The sequence below is a fragment of the Ammospiza nelsoni genome, chromosome 13 (assembly GCF_027579445.1).
Source record: "Ammospiza nelsoni isolate bAmmNel1 chromosome 13, bAmmNel1.pri, whole genome shotgun sequence".
In the NCBI taxonomy this organism is placed as follows: Eukaryota; Metazoa; Chordata; class Aves; order Passeriformes; family Passerellidae; genus Ammospiza; species Ammospiza nelsoni.
The window spans coordinates 17,722,348-17,740,491 of record NC_080645.1 but is presented as its reverse complement, the minus strand read 5'-3'; the positions used below and the strand labels follow the sequence as shown (position 1 = coordinate 17,740,491).

Sequence of the window (18,144 nt, the reverse complement as noted above, 5' to 3'; positions counted from 1 at the left end):
TACTGTCAGGAGGCCAAAATAAAAGTGCTACAGCACAACCCAGCCTTCTGCTATCAGCACTGCTGCCCCACTCTCGTTTGGGCAATCAGGGTGACAGCCTGGAGAATTTGCCAGTGGTCTGGGAAAGGAGATCTCAACACTTGGCTTCTGCTGATAAGAGCCTGGAACACGATTCTGCCAGACACTGATGGCCACACAAAGCACACCAACACTGTAGTTTTGCCACACAACTATTTTGCAACTATCAAACACACCTACAACAAAACCAGTTTGGTGGGAGGGACTTCCGTATATTTTTCCATGTGGTTGCTGTCAGGAGGCTGAAATCTTGATAAGCTGCACAGGCAACTTGGCTGACTCCACTGAAACCCTGCTGAAGACAAGCCCTGAGCTGAAAACTTCTGCTTGTGTTTCCCACTGCAAGGCAAGGGAGGACAACCAACCTCAGCATCTGGCCAAACCCCATTTCTAACTGCATCAAAGATCCACACAGATTCCATCCAAAGGTCACCAGCTACGGTTTTTGATGAGGAACGTGCTGCTTTGGAGAGACAATGCTGTCACTGTGATCCACTGTCCCTACTCAGGGCAACCAGTCCATTGTTCCACTGAAAATGAGAAAGGGCTTGAGGCCTCTGAAATGGAAACTGCCTTTAATTCCAAATCATCCCAAAGTATAAACACAGACTGATGCATCACTGATTGATGTTGCACATACAATAAACAACTCTAAAAACACTTTTTCTCCCTAGCTTCTCAGAAAAATCAAAACCAAACAAACAAAAAACCTCAAAATATCCCAACAGTCCTGAGGATAAGATGAGGTGTACTCACTATAGCAATATCACACTTCACACTACAAAACTAAAACCATCCCATCTCTGTTCTGTTGAAACGTGAATTAACTGCCTACCACAGGCACATGTTGATAAAGCTGGGTTGTGTAACAAGTTAATTTGTCCACTTCATTAGTGACACAGACATGTTAAAACTGCAGACATGTTCTGATCTAGGGTTTCTGCAAGAAGAGACTTTATCCATTCAAGGCTTTGACAATGAACAAACAGGGAATTCTAAAAAGTAATCTTGGAGGCAGAGAATGAAGAAGATGAAGTACAGAACTTACCTTCCACTGCAAAGAATGGAACCACTGATCCCTCAGGTAACTGTTTGCAGCCTGCAATAAAGAAAAGTTACAGACAGAACCATTAGTTTCTACCAGTGCTTCAGGTAACCCAGGCACTTTATATTATAACCAGTTTGTTTTCACATAAACCAGTGATACAAAGACCTTGCTGCATTATAAAATATTGAACCAAAACCTTACAAAATATTAAGCCCCTATGAAATGCTGTCCAGCTCAAAAACTGTGGAAAATCCTCAGTGAATTGAATCGGGTGTGGGTCAGATCTTTAATGTCAGGGGGCATTTGTCTCTGCCATCAATCACTGGAAGGAGAGGAGGAAGATGAGCTGACATTTTAATAGGAGGGTTGGGGATTTTCCATACTCCATTTCTTTTCTTGTCCTGCTCCTGTCCTCAGTGGCCCCAAAGCAATTCAAATAATGTCTTAGCTCTTTCAGTGATATTAAACCAGTGAAAAGCCCAGCACACACAGACGTGCAGATACATGCACAGACTGTTTGCAGCAAGAGCAGAAATGTTGCAATCATCACTCCCAGCCATCACCCATTTTTGGCCATTTTCAGCACAGCTGCCAGAAATTCCCAGTGTGAAGTCAGGTCGTAGCCAATGGAGGAACAGTTCAACACTCCCAAAGGTCAAAAGGCTTGGTATCAAAAAATATAAAGGCATGTAGAGTGACGTAAATATGCATGCCTTAACAAGGTGACATGAGTCTGAAATATTTGAGTGGGCAGAGATGCCCTTTGGCTTTTCCAGCTCCCCCTTAATGCTGCCTATGGGCAATTTTTACCCAGGTTTCAAAATGTTTTACAAAAACACTGAAAATTACAGGTTAGCCTGTAAATCCATGTTAAAAAAAAAAAAAAAAGGCGAGGTTCTTTGCCAGTCAAAAAGCACATACTTCTTGCAAATTAGAGCATCACTTATCAAGTTTCACTCCCCAACACGTTTCAGGTAAGTATTCAAAATCCACACTACAGAATGTATTTAATCTCCCAACACTCATTCAGTTCACTGATAATGGCAGGAATATGAGAGGTAAAAATGCTGTATGGTTACAAAAAAATGTGTTTAATCTCAAGGTCAGATAATGATGGTTCAGTGACACAAATTTGGACTGATTACTCTGAATTAAATGGAGTAATATCCTTTTATATATGCATTACATATTATTTATATCTTAATGAGAATCAATTGCTCCTCCAGTAGATGTTGAGGCAATAAAGCAGGAATAAATATATTATAAATAATCTTGGCTGACCACAGAATTTATCAAAAACCTTCAATTTCAAGAAGAATGCTGACATATCAGAATATGAAATTGCCACAAATGCAATTAAAAAACTTCCTTTTCTATTTTCTTCTTTTTGTATGCAATGAAAAACTGTAAAAACATTTGGAGTGCAGATCTCCAGGACATTTCAGTCAGACAATATTTAATGATTTTCTGTTATTTACACTGTATTTTATGTATATGTGGGCATTGTAACACCAGACAGACTTTTAACCTGTATATATAGAATTAAATTTCATTTCAATAAACTTTATACTATATTTTAATACAATTAAAAGGTCAAAAACAATTTGCCACCAAAAGGCATAAGACTGTTTTTAACATAATTAAAAAGACATGAAGGAAATATACTTAGATATTTCTTATCTGTGCCCAGAGAGAATGCCCTAAAACCTCACCAGACTTATCTGAAAAATTTCATATCAAACTGAACCTTTTTACAAGGAGACAACTGGTTCATGCAGGAGAACAAAAAAACTCCTTTCCAAATTCTAGCATCAAAGCCCTCTAAAGAATAAGTAAAACTGAAGGTTTTTGTAGGCTTCATGTATACTTAGCAATTGTATCAATAAGATTGAGTTTACAGGAACTATACAAACTAAGATACTGTTATTTAAATCAATATAATCAAAATTATTCTAGGGGAAGGAAGTACTTCACTCAAACAGGCAAAATGTCAACCTGATTCAGTCCCTGGTCTGAAAGTAAGAACAAATGCTGAAGCCCTAAATTGAGATTTGTTAATTATTCTCCTACTTTAATGATGTCAGTAGTACAGAATGTAAGACCACTGCAAATACTTAGAGAATATCATGTGTAGATAGATTCTGGAAGTGACTGGAGCCTGAACTATTAGTGAGGACAACAGCATCCTGCAGAGCAGGAGGCACAAGTGGACTCCAAATACACAGGGAGAAAAGAAATTAAGAATGCTGCAAGACACAACTGGCAAAGGAAGTACAACTCCATGGCAGCAATACACAAAAAGCATTTTAGAAGTAAAATTAGCAAAATAACCAAGTTCCAAGTGTGGGGGCAAGCACTGTGTACACAGAGTTAGTTATTGTAGAGAAGTGACCAAGCAAATTGGGACCTGGCTCTAGGTTAGGAGTCTACACTCCAAACACTCAGAGCTCAGGCTGTTATTAAGGACCACTTCCCAGGAAAATCAAGACAAAGAAGACAAAGTGAACAGAAAACAGAAAAACAAACCTTTAGAGAATCCCCACACTTGTGCTAGTGATCAGGACTCAGTGGTAAGAGAAGCCCGGAAGGCCAAGGGCCATTTCAGCAGTGTCTTTACACCATGCTCAGCACACACCGAATGCTTTACACCCCAGCCCCCTTATCCTGAGGGAAGCTGACATCAGAATCCCCCTCGCTCACAGGCTGCAGGGACTAATCCTGCCCTGCACCCTTCCGGCCACCCAAGCCCAGCAAAACCACAGCAGCGTGCAGGAAACGCTGCATCTCCTGCACAGGAAAACAAAGGTCCCCCCTCGCACAGCATCCCCTGGTCCTCCTCCTCCAGGACCTCCTCCCTTCAGGCTCACTCTGAGAAGGCACCACAGGGAGCACTTCTTTCTCACCAAGGGAACAGAGAGTTCATAGCAAGGATGCAAAAAGAGCCACCAGGTTCTTGTGGGTGCTCAGCTGCCCAGGCAGCTCTGCAGGCACTCACTGGCTCGAGCATTTGGGTTATTGTGAGAAACATTTCTGACAAAATGCACCAAAGTGTAAAGTAGTGAAGGGAACCACAGTTCCTTTATGGGGCTGCACAGAGACATTCACAGTTTATCGGATGTGCATGGACAGAACCAAGGCTTTCTGCACTGAAGTCATCACTTTGGGAACTGACACCTACAGTTTTTTACTGCAGCCAAGGGCATAGTTTACTATATTTGTTCAGCTCTAGGGTACAATAAAAAGGAGAAAATGAGACAGAAAATACTTCAAACCAGGCTTTCCTTAGGCATTCTGACCACACAAGGAAAGTTTGTTTTTTACTTTCAGCCTTATCCTTGCAGTGAGCCCAGTTCTATTTCACTCTTTCAACATCTACCTTTCCTACTTAAAATTCAGCTGGAAATGTTTTGCCTGCTGTTGTCACAAACAGTAAATGAGACAGGACTGAAGTACAATGAAGATTCTATAATTCTTCACTGTACTTCAATACAATTCTACATATAGAGGTATGCAAAATAATAGTTTAGGCCCCTTGTGTGTTTAGTATGTTCAGGCCCCAATTCTGCAAATAATTTTGTTCTCAAATGCAGTGGTTTTAACAGGATAGTGGGTGACACATGGTATCTGAGCTTCCTGTATAGTCAAGACCTCACATTATTTTTGTACAACCACAACATAGTAGAAAAATACTTTAGAAAACAGGAAAATGTGGGAGTAAAACTTAAAAGGTGCAAGAAGATTAAACTACTTGAAGCTTATTTATTATTCCAATGGGGAAGAAGAATATCTACTTTAAGAACATCTACTGCTGGCAGTATTTTTTTTAAGATTAACTGAACCTGGAACTGTGTTCTGAAGGATTTTATATTCTTATTTTTGGGGTGTAAAGGTTCAATCAGAGAGGAAAATCCACTTGGGATCCGCTGTAGTACAAACTTTACTCATAGGATTAAAGTCTCCTGTTTCAAAAAGACAGATCACAGGAGAAAAACTGTGCAAGAGATTAAATGCCTGCATATGCAAAGCTCTGGTCAACATGAGTGAATTTATGCCTCTGCTGAAAAAGGAAGCATTTGCTCTGCACCCCAACTACTTCATTTCTTAGTCAGTGAGTAGGAATACAAGTTTATTATTAAAAAACAATGAATGTTTTAAAGGCATGTTTTCCTTTTTGTTCACAAAAATAGAAAACAGAACACTTGTTTCATGCCAGTGTTACAGCCCCTGCAATAATTTGTACCCAGGCAAGGAGGAGACTAAATAGTACTGTGTGTTATTGACAAACAAACACCTGAAACTCTGCAAGAAACAGACCACCCTAAAAATTATGGTGAAGATCTCTGCCATTCCTTGAGCAGTAAATTACCACTAGAACATCCTTTGCTACTGGCATGTGTGTTATTAAAAAGAGTACAAGAACAGGCTTGTCCATGTAGCAAACTGTTCCTGAGTTTCTCCTTGCAACAGCATCCTTCACACATGTGCTTCATGGGGATTTTGGCATCTGAATGGATGTGGCAATAAATAGGATTTGATGACCCAGATTTTGGCTTTGCTTCCTCCTGAGTTTATTCTGTGATTCTCTCTCTCCCTCACTTGCTTTCTGGTCAGCAGGACAGGGGTTTTGCTGTGCTTTTTTCCCAGCTGATATTCATTACTGGGACTCATAAAACACCATTGACTTCTCTGTCCTCATTTATTATCAGCCACAAGAACAGAGGAGTGTCCCAGGGCTGCATGGAGCCAAACCCCACACAGCTGTACAAAACCTTCACGTTGCTGATGCAAACCCCACTGCTGCACCTCTGACTTGGGCAGACCTGCAAGGGAAACCTGCCTCAACCCAGGGTACAGACAGACTTGCTGGGAATTGCTAGAAATGCCCTTTTCCTCCTTAAAATATTCCCTGCCTCTGCTGGGTTGTGGTCCTTATATGACCTCTCCACACTGATAGCATTGGCTGGACTGGCACTTAAAACAAAAGGCAGGTTCTCCAAGGAGACTAAAATAAAATATTACTGAAAACCCAATGGAAACATTTACCACGGGGACTCCCTGGCACAAACAGCGTGGTCAAGCACCGAGCTGAACGTGTGACTGTTGTGCTTGTCAAGGCTTCCTGCTCTGTTTGTTTTTCCTTCTGACTGCACTCGATTGCCAAGAAATGAATAAAACAACACGAGCAACAGGGGTGGAAGTGGTGGCTTTAAGGCTGAAAGAAAGGACAGCACAGGAAAGCCAGGCAGTACTGTTGTGACTGAAATACCAAAGCCTTATTTCCTGGGACTCTTCCTACATTTGGTGCTCAGCAGCTCATGAAATTATACTATAAGGTTTTTTTATCAATCTTTTTCAAAAGGTTCTTCCAGTTATTTCACTATAAAGGGTAGCATCCTCCTCATAATCATCCTCCACACCTTGTGCTTTACAAAGAGAAAGCAGAAGAGCAGGAGCCTAGCCCAGCTCAAGGAGGCTCTGCTATTCCTGATACTGAAGAGCTCACACTTCATCAAAAGTTAAATTTAGCTCCTATTTCCCGGCCTGAAGAGCTAGTGGCCTAATGAGCCAGCTTCAACAACACCTTCCCTCCAACTGCAGGGAAGAAAAAAAATAATCTGAGATTTTGATTGCTGCTCATGGAAAGAACCAGGGATCCCATCATCTGGCAGGGGGAAATAAAACACAAGCCCTGAGCATGTCTAGAAAACTGAGAGCCCATGATCCCCAGAAACCTGACTGCCCACGTGGGACAATGGGAATCCCCAAATGCCAGGCAGTCAAACGCTCAGATAGCTGTGCTTATTCAACAAACACTGAGTGGGAAGAGCTCCACACACAAAAATGACTTTTAGATGTGAACCCAGCCTGGGTTAAGCTGCCTGAGAGCAGGTCCTCCTCTGAAAGGCAGGTAGCCACGTCCTGCTCTGGTGATCTGATTTCCCACGGGGAGCTGCATCACCTCCGGCACTGCCTGTCAGATTTCATGGGCTAAAATAGCTTGGGATGGGTCAGTGTTGCCATGGGAGGGCTTGGGATGATGTAAGGAAAGGTAATGGCACTCTTCCCTCTCTGACTCATTACTGTGCACTAATAAGCCAGAAATAGACCCTGGTGACAGCAGACAGAGGGGATGAAAACTTGAACATGGACAGGGGCTCTCCTGTGGCATCTCACACAGAATTGTCTGGGTTAGAAAATACCTCCAAGATCAAATCCAGCACTGCCAAGCTCATCACCAAGCCATGTTCCCAGGTGCCACATCTACATCTTTTAAATACCTCCAGAGATGGTGACTCAGTCACTTCCCTGGGCAGCCTGGGCCCTGAGAACACTCTGGGTGAAGAATTTTTTCCTAATGGCCAATCTAAACCTCACAGCCTTTCCCTCACCCACTCAGCAGGTCACCTTGTCACACCAGGAGGTCAGCTTGGTCAAGCAGGACCAGCCTTTCATAAATCCACACTGCCTTCAGTTAAGCAGAAATTGGAATCTTAAATTCTTCTCAAAAATGAAAAATTGGGAAAGCCTGTGATTTACTGAACTGCTTCATTTTATGTCAGATCATGTCAACATATCCCATGGTTTTAAAGAATTTACAATGTAGCATGTTCAAAAGCACAGATCAAAATATAAAATTTATATTAACATTAAATGTTATATTATTATTTTAATGTATAAATTAAAACACATATTAATATTTTATTTTTATATAGAATATAAAATTTATATAATATTATTTATTTCAGTCATGATAGTACTGCCTTGCTTTCCTGTGGTGTCCTTTCTTTTAGCCTTATATTTATAAAATCTATTTATTTATTATGGTTTTAAAGAATTTACAATGCAGCATGTGCAAAAACATAGATCAAAATGTAAAATTTATATTAATCAGAAATATTAAATAAATTTGGGGTAGTCAAAACAGTTCATTCAGGCATTTTTACATATGTACGCACACACACTTTGTCTAAAGGCTTTGGAGAAAAAATAAATATACAGATTTCACCAATAGTGTACTTCAGAAGAAACAGCACTGGGAACACGTTTTGGACTAGTTTGACTTGTTCCACTATCATACACTTCCTGATACTAGAGCTGGGCATTACCTCAGAGCATGCTGCTGCTCAGATCAGCAGAGCAGAATGATTTCATAAAAAGCTGGAAGTCACAATTTCCCAGAGATGTACTGAGGTCTCTCACAAATCTGGAAATAACTGAGCTATGCAAGGGCTGCTTTCTCAGCTCCTCAGCTGGAGTGTCTTTTGGGTACCTCTACTCTTTGTTACATATACTAGAAAATTTCAACTACTTCATAAATTCAGCTTTTTCAACTTGATTTCTTCAGCAGACTAAACATAACTATTTTGGATTTCTGAATACACATTACAACTGTATAAGGGAAATCTAATTTTATACTCCCTCCAATCTGACCACACTTGATGAATCAAGATACTACCAAGGACCAAGTCATATTAAAAACATTTTTTAAAGTTTGTATTTCGAATTACGCTGAAATTCCCATAGTTACAATGTAATCTGATCCAGAGTGCTCAGCCAGGCAGCAACAAACACAAGTCCAGCTCAGTCCACTTCTTTATGAGTTCCTATGAGATTACATAAAGACACCAGTCTTTTTGAAGAAAATACCAAAGTATCCATGCTAAGATGTTGCTGTTTCACAAACACAATTATTTATGTGTTTGGTTTGTTGTTTTTGTCTTTTTCTTTTTTTTAAGAGACAAATGTCAGGCTGCTCCAGATTACAGCCTGTCTACCCTACCAGTTTCCTTTCCACTCAGCAGGAAGCTGTGAGTTCAAGTTTTATCTTGTATAGACCCAAAAAGGCAGCTGCCATAAACTACAGAATAAAGACTTGGAAACAGAATTTGGAAAGGCAGGTGCAACTATTTCATCTGTTGAAATAGATATAAACTTAAATGCTAGCACCACTAAGGAAATTAATAGAAAAAGCAGAATTAAATTATCATGAGAAAATCATCCAACTTGAGAAATTTAGACAACTTTCTGTCTAATTAATTCCACTAATGCATTAGGCAAGGAAGATTTTAACAATAATGAGGGCCCTAATCTAGCTGTTGGGAAATCATGGCTTGTCTTCCCACCTGGATGAAATACACATACACCATAGTCATGGCTGTATAATCCACTGAAAAAGTAAAATCCAAAGGGTAACAGATAAACTATCTTCACAAAACAATGTACAGAAACATGAGAGAGAACCATGCAAGAGTTAAGCTGAAGCCAGTTTGGTATTTTTAAGTTATGACTTTTCAAAGCTCTTTGGGGGCAATGCAGCTTTTCCGCCTTACTCCAGAGTATTTCCAAAGCTCAGTGCTGTGGAGTGCTTTTCTGTCACTAAAAACTTGCAGTGACCTAAGGGGGCCTATAAAGCCTCAAGTGGATGAAGAAATCTGGAATAATGTAAACACAGTGTCTTCTTTTTGAAAACAACACTTCAGAGAACCAGCATATATAGACATAAATACAAATATACTGAAATATTTCAGTGATGATTGAATTTTTTTTAAAAGGTATCTGTCAGTTCCAGTGCAATTCTGGGTTTCCTATATTAATTCAAGGATGAAACTTAACTTTTTTTCATGCAGGAATAGGACTGTATGTAAAAATACAACCATTCCAGGCCCATATCAATGTGCCTTTACAAAGACCACCACTTTGCTGCAGAAATTCAGCAAGAAGGTTTAATCACTATGGCCCAAAATTTCCATTCTGACTGTTGAACACCACAAAGAACTTCAGAGCTATCACCCTGAGCAAATTTTCTGGTGGTTAGATAACTTGACAGCAGCAAGTTCTCTGCCTTTTCTGAGTCCATCTAATTAAGATTTCATGCAAGGGAAACAGAAAGAAGTTGAAGGAGATTCAGAGTAAGAGAGAAATGAAGTTGTACTTTTATGTTTACTGTACCTGCAGTAGGACAGTACCCCCCGGGATTGTGAGCTGTAAACAGTACTTAGGGGCATTCTCCCAGGAGAGCAGTTGAACATCTTCAATAGCACTGTAGGAAATGGAGTTTTCCATGTACCCAGTTGGCTGCAAGAAAACAAAGGAGAAGAGAAAAAAAGAAGTTTACTTAGCCATCACAAGTTTCACAATTTCCAAGTAAGAACAGCACTATGAAAATTACACTTGGTGTTGAAAATATCTGCAAAATCAAATTGAAAAGCAAACTTCCTTCCTAGATCATTCAAGAGAGACCCATCCAGCCACCTTCCTCCAACTCATTCAAGTGTTAAGATCACCCACATAAAAACAAAACCAGCCAGTCAAAGGTGCCTAAAATACACAAATGTCAACCTGTCCTGGACCCAAAAATCAATGGCACCTAATTTCAGGTTGAATTGAGCTGTGAAGGGTCTGTCCATGCAGAAGCACCTCAATCACACAGACAGATCAGCACTGTCCCATTGCAAGGTTGCTTTATTCCACACATTCCCCAGCTGCAATTTTGATCAACCACATCACCAAGATCCAGATTCCTTCATTTGACAGTGGTTCTTGGGGCTCCAAAGATGCAGCCCTCAAGTTTCAGTCTCAAGCAAAAGCAAAGCAACCAATGTTCTCATCTTGGCCTATAGATAAGCAGTGGTTTCCTGAAGAGAGTGATGATGTCCAGTTTAAAATGAAAGTCACAACTAAAACACAAGTAAGTAACTGCATTTTGCACTTAAATATACAATACAAACTAGTAGTTGCAGGAAGACAGACTTAAACATGAAACTACTTGTTAGTATCCCTTTAATTCTTAGGCATTACAGAAGTACAATTATCTCTAAGATAAGATGAAATATGAATGTATCTATGCAAGCACACATGAAATTATATCTTAAACTGAGTAAATACACAGTGCTATAGCTATGTACCTATTGAGTATGCATACATACTCTGTACTTTATGCAAGTCATTTTTAAAGTAATTGAATATTTAACAGAGGTCCTCCAAAGACATCATTTACTTTGCTGTGCTACAGCATACGTGAACTGATCAGTACTGCTGTGGCAGAGAAAGTATTTTCATAAAAAAATAATTAATCCCACCTCATGGATAAACCATAGACTTGACCATGTCTTTCAAGAGAATAAAGCTCATTACATTTATGAATTATTTTCTCACTATTACTGATTTACATATAACTTCAACTTCTCAAACTCACTCCCACTGTGCCCAATGCATAAGTTATTTTTAACTGACAGTCTTGAAATAACGAAGGCAAGGGAGGCAACCACATCTATTTCGGGGTCAAACAAGGCCAACTCCTAAAAATCACAACACAGGATTCCTGGGGGCGAGTGTGAAATAAGCAAAGTGCATTTGGAACGTCTCTACTTCTAATTGGTACAACTTTCTTCCATAAGTTAAGTAGGTGGTGCATCTGGAAACCGTCCTTTGGAGTTCCACACTTCATACATGTTTCTAAGCCCATGAACGTCATCCACCAGAAATGCAGCGACAGCCCTGTCACCCACCTTTGCTGCCACAAGAATTCAGCTGTCTTTTCAGCAAGAAAAACCCAGCCAGCCACAGAACCCAACCTCAGTACCTCTCTCCCTAACGGTTGTTGCTGCAGCGCTCACTTTGCACCGGCCCTGGGTGAAAACAATTTTCACTGTCTCTTTAACGAAAACCTTGTTATGCAGGAAGTATGATAAACTTCTGCTTATTCATTTACCCACAATATTGTTCTACGCTGGTGACTGGAATCCCAGTGGCTTAATACTGATACTGTACGTCATGAGTTGCCTACTGGAGAGTAATTATCTCGTTCTCACAGGAAGCCAAAGGCCCAAGATCCTCTGGTAATCAGCATTACAACACTCAGGGAAAAATATCAAAACAGCCAACATAAAATCTAGTATGCTCAGGGGGCAAAGTTATCAAAAACATGCTCTGAAAGACTGGAGAAGGGAGAGATCCAGAACCAGTTAATGCAAATCAAAATGAAATGAATCAAAGGAATTTAAATTTCTCTTTTAAGAAGGTGCTGACTGGCCTTAATACCCTCTATTAACTTCAAAGAGGATTGGAGGAATTCTCACAGAAGCTGTTTCCAAGAGAAGTTCCTCCTATACCTTAAATCATCCACTTAAACAGTATTAAAGACAACTGAGCCAGTTGAAGCACAGGTCTGCAGCCATAGACAAGGATTTCATCCCAGGCATAGATCTCTTCTCACAGGACAGTTCTTCTCCTCTAGGAGAATGGAAGAGCCGAGTTCTGCAGTTTGCCAACGATGGGAAGACTACCTAAACCATAAAATGGTCAATCAGTCTAAATGAAAGCCAATGAGGTACTTTATGTAGCACTCATATGATCCCATGTCCACACCTTCCATCTAGCCATATTACACACTGTTGTTTGCTGTCTTACTCAAAATATTATTAGCCTAAATATACTTCAATCCCTGTAAGCATCATCACATGCATTGCTTCTCATTTCACTAAAACACAATCTTTTAAAAAAAGAAATATTTTCAGTTCTGAAAACACAAGTTATAGGCAGCTTCACCTCTATTTCACAATGGAGAGCATCTAAAGCACAGTAATTTATGACTGTACAAAGCCCCTTAAAATTTTGCTGTCCAACACTGAGGACCATACTCCAACATCAGGGCTGGGCAGAAATGCCCTGAGGAAGCCCCAAAACAGAGCTGTCACCAGAGCTGAGCTCACAGAGCTGTGGTGCTCCTCACAGAGACCACGGCACCCACAAGGGGAAGGTCAGTCCCACACAAAGGTGTCCTTTCCCTCATCTCTCCACACACAGGGCCAGCTCCTAAACAGATACAAGGACAGAGCTGTGCTCCTCAGCAGTGTTTTCTCAAGACCAAGCACAGTTCAGCCATTTATCAGGAAGTGGCCTGAGGTAAAACCACAGCCTGAGTCACTGGTTTCTCTTAAAACACAGGTTATTCTGACATTCAGGTATGTGAACGTCAATCACAGTGAATCATTGTGGTTGATGAATGAGCAGTGCCAGTGCTGCACATTCTCATGCTGCAGCTGCTCCTGCCTGCACCCACCCCCAGAACTGCATCCTCACCCCCTCTCCATGGGAAAGCCAAATCACAACACACCAGGCCAGAAATGTGGATTCAGAGGTTTGAAAACACCAATAATGAGCTAGATCCTCAGTGGGTCACCGCTGAGAAGGATCTGGCATGAATACCAGCCTTAAGCAGCATTCCCACCTCCATCCACCCACTTTGTCTCTGCCCATACAAATATTTGTCTGGCTGTGGCGTCAGGCAGATCAGGGAACCCATCCAGCTTGTGCCAGATTACTTCTGAGCTCCTTCAGCCCCATTTCTAACATGAAACAGAAAATAATATGTTGACATAACTTAGGGGCAGCACATCATTTGGAAGGGGGAGCTGAGGACCTGAATACCTCAGTTTAATTATTGGTATCAGACAGTCTAAAGCCACAGCATCTTGAGAAGCAGTATGTCAAGTTCAGTAGAAAATGCCTTTATTTAAGAAAACATTAATTCTTATTTTTATAGTTGTCATTTTTGAAAGGAGATTTATATTTACTGGCAAAGTCTGATATCTGTGAAACGAAGCAAGATAATGGACTTTTCTACTTCACTCTACAAAAATAATCTTGGCTTAAGAAAGTTTGGCCACAGAATCTACACATGTCAGCTTACAGATTTACAGTTACAGTTTGAACTTCTGGCTGTTTGCTGTTGAATATGTTCTGAAAAACTCTAAGAGATTCATAAATGAAAATGCAATTTCTTACAACAAACAAAAACCTCATAAGGAAACATTTTTCTCTTCCCAGTAACCTTTAGCCCCCTAACAAAATATGCAACTTCTCTGCTGGGAAATCAGGTATGTTTTAACTTGGTCTTTTTTCAATTCCACAAAGATTAATTAATCATACAGCTCTGAAACTTTGCACCAGAATAGGTACACACCAAAACCTACTACAAATCAAATCTTAGGGGAATCCAGTGCTCCCAAAACTGGAAGAACATGTAGGTTCCTGCGTAAGCCTGGTTTTCTCTTGTGTTTCTGGGAAAAGTCAGCAGCAGCAAACTACTCAATAATGCAAAAATCTGCCCACTTGTTTCCATGGGAAATTCTAAAAGGGAAAGAATAAACATGACGTCCATTGTTAATATGAGGCTTGTATGCACTTACTCATATAATAATGCACTAAATCTTCAGCTGCATATTTTCTAAAGAAGGCACCCAGAAAAGATGAATTCTACAAATAGGGATGGTTATTTGCACTAAAACATACTTAGTCTGACAACTCCCACCAACACAACAACAAGGGAGAATGATTTTCCCAATTAAATACTCCAGATGGTGGGGGGGAAATGGGGCTGTTCCAGACCCTCTCTCTTCTGCTGTCAGGTGCTTATTTCTCTCTTGGCTGCTCTTGAGAATGAGCCATGCTCCTGCTGCAGCCCAGGATGCTGAGCATGCTGTGCCACATGTAAGTTTTCCATACCCAAATAAGATTCAGACCTGCTAAATAACACACAGGAAGAGCTCTCAAAACTTTGATGGAGGTGGAGACTATTCAGTTGATACTGAAGGGTAATGGACTCTGAAACTGCTGAAAACAATGGCAGATTTGAAATAAATCTCTGTTAGAAGACATCCACGGCTCCACAGAACGTCCCTGCAACTACAGATATTTCAGATAAGGGCAATTAACATCTTTGCTCATTAACTACAGAACCTATCAGAAGACATTTATCAAATTCAGCAATTAGCAGTACTATACCACAATATGCAGTACAGTACAATTTGTCTTTTTCTTGACATGGAAGAATTTACTGCCACGCTCACTTGTCATTGACTTGAGAGAGTCAATGTTAATCTCATGGAGATTAACCTGATAACAAAACAGACAAAAAGACTAACAGCAAGGAGACACCCAACTCTGCCCCAAAACTACACAAATGTATTTCTCAGCTTTCTTGGAACAACATTCTCATCTAATCCAGCAGACTTTGTGGTCCCCCAGCCTGCCCGTTATAACCATTCCCTCCCCACTCCTCCAGGTAAGTAGGTGATTTTATGTGTTGGACCATAAGAAAAGATTCCACCTGCTCTGTGTAGCGAGATGGGTGCTCAATCCAAGGCTCCATGGGGTCTCCCATGGGGCAAATCTAAATTATTTCTGCTTGGAGTTGCACTGTCCCTAAGTATCTCCAAGTTGGGTATGGATGCTTGGTGGGATTTTGGTTGGTTGGGTATGAAAAGTTTTGGTAAATGGAAATCAGTTGGGACACTGTGACCCAAATCTTCAGTGACCTATGTCAGTCAAAGTTGAAGGTGTATTAGTTCAATGGTGATGGTAAGAAAAAGAGGGAGGGGGTTTTCCAGCACAATTCTCTGTGTGTGGGAGACTGTGTATAAACAGCCATGCATGTCTATGTGTGCATAAATGCACACACACATCTGCCTTCCTTTATAGCTACACAGTGGTAAAAGACAGCAGAAATATATCCCACATTCTCTACACAAAAATACAGCAGCAACTGTCATTGGCTCAGTGCAAAGCAGCTCAGGTGCAGTGACAAGATTTCATTGAGGAAGACCAGATCCTCCACAGAGCTGGCCATCCAAAATAAATCAGTGGAACTTCACTGATTTATCCAAGCTGGGAATCGTTACTCAGAAATCCAACAGAAGTTCAACCAAATCTAGCTCGGCAGGAAAAATGTGCATAAATCTCTTCCTCCCTCTAAATATTTAAGACAACCAAGACTGGAGGCTGTTGCATTAATTAACCTTACAAAACTGATAAAAATATAAGAGCTGCCAGTAAGAAACAGCTTACCCCACACTGTGCAGAAAAAAAAAATCCCTCCCAGTCAGGAGTGGGGCTGAAATATCAGTTCTGTGGAGCTTCAGCAAAGGGACAGACCAAAACTGTCCATCAAAGAGCTGACAAGAAAAAACTGCTCTCAATATTAGGACACATGAGCTTAAAATATGTAAAACCTGTGCAGCAGACACCAGCAGTGGGAAGAGCTTCAAAATTAATTCAGATCTGAAGCAAGTTAAAAGCACGGAAGTTCATTATTAAGAAAAAGGGAAATTCAGGTCATATAATGGAATATGTACCATGACAGAGGAGTCAAGTAAGAAGGAAAAATGTATTATTTAGCTGAAATTCACATAGATTTTTTTTTTTTTTTAACAAGGACATTCTTCTATTTTACTGTCAAACCCAGGTGAAGAAGCACTTCTGAAGGTTCACTGATTTGAATTCCTGGGAGTAAAATAAGACATATCTTGAAGACTTTCCAAAGAGGCCCATTATCAATATGACCTTGTCTAAGCAGCCTGTAAGAAATCAACCCTTTCTCTCTGGCCAGCTTGAAAAGACAAAGGTAATTCCTCCTGAGACTTCCAGTAGCACTAAATGTTAAATTGGTTGCCATGCTGATGCCCAAAAAGCTCTAAGGTGAAGTTCATCTAAGAGACCTTATCTCCTGCTTTCAGACCTCTGCTGCCAGGTGACCACAGCTTACCACTGAGATAGTGCCCAAATCTGCCAAGCCATTGCCAAGGGGCAGGAATTGGTCCCAGGCCAGAAATGAGGAAAGGGAGGAGTTGTGTTTGACACAGCGTGCCAGACAATGAGACTTCCACAGCCACTGGCCTGACTGCCCTGCTGGTGGAGCATCTCTGCTTGGAGCAGCAGCTCTCCAAGTGTGCACTGAAGACTTCAGCACCTCCCAGGGAATGTGAAGAACTCAGAGAGCAGAATTACTATCCCCCACTTTCCAGCTGAGAAGAAGAAAATCTCAGTTGAGGCTGTAGCTGCACCATGCTCTTGGATCACACCTGAGGGAACATGAGAAGCCCAAGAGATGTGGGAGAAGAACTCAGACTTCCTGACTCCAACCAAGTGAATCAGCTTCAAAAACATCCTCCTCCTCCAAAACTGGGTCACAGATTCATAAGAATGACCACTCCTTAGCAGGGTTCGTGTCCTCCATATTTTTGCATTTATCACTGCAGTCCATGAAACTCTCCTTTGGGAAGAAACACTCCCCAACCTTGACAAGATGGGTAAGTTATTTATCCAACTTCCTTGAAATTACTTCAGCCAAGAAGGGACACCACCAGCCAAAATACAGCAGGTACTCACAGGAGCAGCAGTAAGAGATCCTGGGACTTCTTTCAGAAAGACTACACACACACCTACTTCTGTAAGACCATTGTTAGAGGAATATTGAAAAATCCCTAACTTTTGCCCAGAATATGATATACCTACAGAGTGCTAAATAGATCTTGGGTCACTATAGCAACCATGATTTAACAGAAAACAAAACCACAACCTTGTTCAAGGCTGCTCCCTATTACCAATTCTCTTTTCAACAAATCAGCTGTGTCACACTCCATGAAATGCATCGAGTGCGGCTAAATCAGAGAGGAGAGAGGGTTCCATGTAAGGATTTCAGCCCAAGCAGACACAATGCATGCTGGATTAAAATGCCACCCTTTAATGACTGCTTTAAGCAGGGGCAGCCCTGAGAGCTGGGAGTGAAAGGTCATTAGCTGGTTTCAAACACAAAGGTGGCACCTGGATAATCAGTCTGTTGAGTAACTGGAAGCTGGTGTGTGCTGTGAACAGGAGATCTCTGTGCAGCTGGGTTCCTCAGGTTTAGGTACTGTTCCTATTGCAGATCATCCTTGCACTTGCAGTGGTTTTTACTTCTGGTTTGCAGATCCCCAAAGCCTGCTGTTCACTATCTCTGTTGGGTCAACAAAAGGTGAAGAAGGAAACCACATTTGTTATCAGTGGGGTCACATCCGCTGTGCAAGGATCTGCTCCTCCCATGGAAAATTTTTGGGCTTTACAAAACAGAAAGGCTGAAGGCAGCTGTGAGGGAAGCAACACATTCACCTCTGTCACCTGGGAATATGAACTGAACCTGAAAGGCCATCCAAGTGTAAATTACTGAATTTGTAAGAAGCTGAGCTATCCAGGATCTCAGG

At 41.0% G+C, this 18,144-nt stretch overlaps 1 protein-coding gene across 1 annotated transcript in view; it reads right to left on the bottom strand.

Annotated features, from left to right (window-relative positions):
* Positions 1–18,144, bottom strand: part of CMIP (c-Maf inducing protein) — a 131,325-nt gene that overhangs the window by 52,557 nt on the left and 60,624 nt on the right. Inside the window, exons 2-3 of the mRNA XM_059481403.1 lie at positions 10,076–10,201; positions 1,127–1,177 (exon numbers count right to left, since the gene is read on the bottom strand). Of these exons, the coding sequence (XP_059337386.1) occupies positions 1,127–1,177; positions 10,076–10,201 (177 nt within the window). The remainder of the gene's footprint in view (positions 1–1,126; positions 1,178–10,075; positions 10,202–18,144) is intronic.